General features: G+C 42.6%; 1 protein-coding gene across 1 annotated transcript in view; it reads left to right on the forward strand.

The window, feature by feature from the left end:
• The window catches only part of CBR3 (carbonyl reductase 3), an 11748-nt gene extending 10807 nt beyond the window's left edge, over window positions 1–941 (forward strand). Inside the window, exon 3 of the mRNA XM_006862563.1 lies at window positions 505–941. Within this exon, the coding sequence (XP_006862625.1) occupies window positions 505–941 (437 nt within the window). The remainder of the gene's footprint in view (window positions 1–504) is intronic.
• The last annotated feature ends 1029 nt before the right edge of the window (window positions 942–1970 follow it).

A 1970-nucleotide genomic window follows, 5' to 3' on the forward strand; every position in this document is an offset into this window, starting at 1 on the left:
TAGAAGCTTACGTATTGTTGTGATGCTGAAAGTTACACCACTGGTATTTCAAATAGCAGCAGGGTCACCTGATGGATGGACAGGTTTCAGTGGAACTCTCAGACTAAAACAGACAAGGAAAAAAGGCTTGGATAGTTACATCTGAAAATTAGCCAATGAAACCCATTGTCATCAAATCAATTCTCACTCACAGTGACCCTGTAGGCAGAGTAGAACTGCCCTACAGGGTTTTCACAGAAGCAGACTGCCACATCTTTCTCCCAAGGAAGAGCTAATGGATTTTAACAAACAACCTTTCAGTGCTTAATCACTGCACCAACATGGCTCCTCTAGCCAGTGAAAATAGATTTTTTAAAATGTCAAAAGTCCATTGGTATACAGGATTTCTGCCTTCTGGAATACATTTTTTATGTCAGCAGTTAAAACCAAGCCACGATTCAATTGCGCATTATAGTACGTGCAGCCAACGATGACACATTTCCACACTTTTATTTTCTGTTTCAGGCCGCGTGGTGAATATCAGTAGTTTGCAGGGTTCAAAAGCTCTGGAGAACTGCAGAGAAGACCTGCAGGAGAAGTTCCGATGCGAGACGCTCACAGAGGAGGATCTGGTAGACCTCATGAAGAAGTTTGTGGAGGATGCAAAAAACGAAGTGCATGAGAGGGAAGGCTGGCCCAGCTCGGCGTATGGTGTGTCCAAGCTGGGAGTAACAGTCTTATCGAGAATTCAGGCCAAGAAGCTTGATGAGAAGAGAAAAGCTGACAGGATTCTGCTGAACGCCTGCTGTCCTGGCTGGGTGAAGACTGACATGGCCGGGGATTATGGCTCCAGGACTGTGGAGGAGGGAGCTGAGACCCCTGTCTATTTAGCCCTCCTACCCCCAGATGCTACTGAACCTCATGGCCAGCTGGTACGGGACAAAGTCATCCAAAACTGGTGAAATTTTGCTCTGGAGCGTAATGCTTAATAAATGTCTGTGGAATGAATGAAGAGATGCTGAGTCCATTTCTGACCATTTTGAAGGAGTGTCGATTAGAATCTGCCCATGAGAAAGATCTCTAGTTCTAGAATCTGAAGCTGGACCACATTTGCTATGCCAAAACTAGTTAGCCCAAGACAGAAAGGAAGATAAGTCTAATGGTTCTCAAATTTTAGCATACAGTAGGATCACCTAGAGGGCTTGTTAAAATAGGTTTTTGGGTCTCACTCCCACTCTCCTGGGGGGTGAAAATGGTTAAGAACTCAACTGGTAATCTAAAAGGTTGGAGTTTTGGGTCCATACAGAAATACCTCAGAAGAAAGACCTAGTAATCTGCTTCCAAAATACTCACCACTGACAACCCTGTAGAGAATGATTTTACTCTAACACATGATGGATGCCACCATATGTTGGAACTGATTACAGGATAACTGGTTTGGGGTATTCTATACGTGTCTCTTTCCTAGAATTTCTTATTCAATAGATCTGGGATTGGACCTGAGAATTAGTATTTCTAACAAGGTCCCTGAAGAGCTGATATGGCATTGTAGGATGAGCGCTGGACTGCTAACTGAAAAGTTGGCAGTTCAGACCCACCAACCACTCCTCAGAAACCCTATACAGAGTTGTTATGAGTCAGAATACACTCAATGACACTCAACAACAACAAGATCTCTGAATGACACAGATGGTTTGTGCTCAACTAATAACTGAAATGGTGCAGGTTCAAGTCTAGCCAAGGGTGCCACAGAAGAAAAGCCTGCCACTCAGTTTCTATAAAGATTAAACTCAAGTACCAAACACTTTGCTGTTGTGTCCGTTCCAACATATAATGATTCCGTGGGACAGGGAAGAACGTTCCTATAGGGTTTAATAGGCTGTAATCCTTTTTTCTCTTTAATTTTCTTTAGTTCTCTGTATATTTTGTTATTGTTGAGAATATATACAGAAAAACATACACCAATTCAACATTTCCTACATTTACCATTT

Source organism: Chrysochloris asiatica, unplaced genomic scaffold (assembly GCF_000296735.1).
Source record: "Chrysochloris asiatica unplaced genomic scaffold, ChrAsi1.0 scaffold00049, whole genome shotgun sequence".
In the NCBI taxonomy this organism is placed as follows: Eukaryota; Metazoa; Chordata; class Mammalia; order Afrosoricida; family Chrysochloridae; genus Chrysochloris; species Chrysochloris asiatica.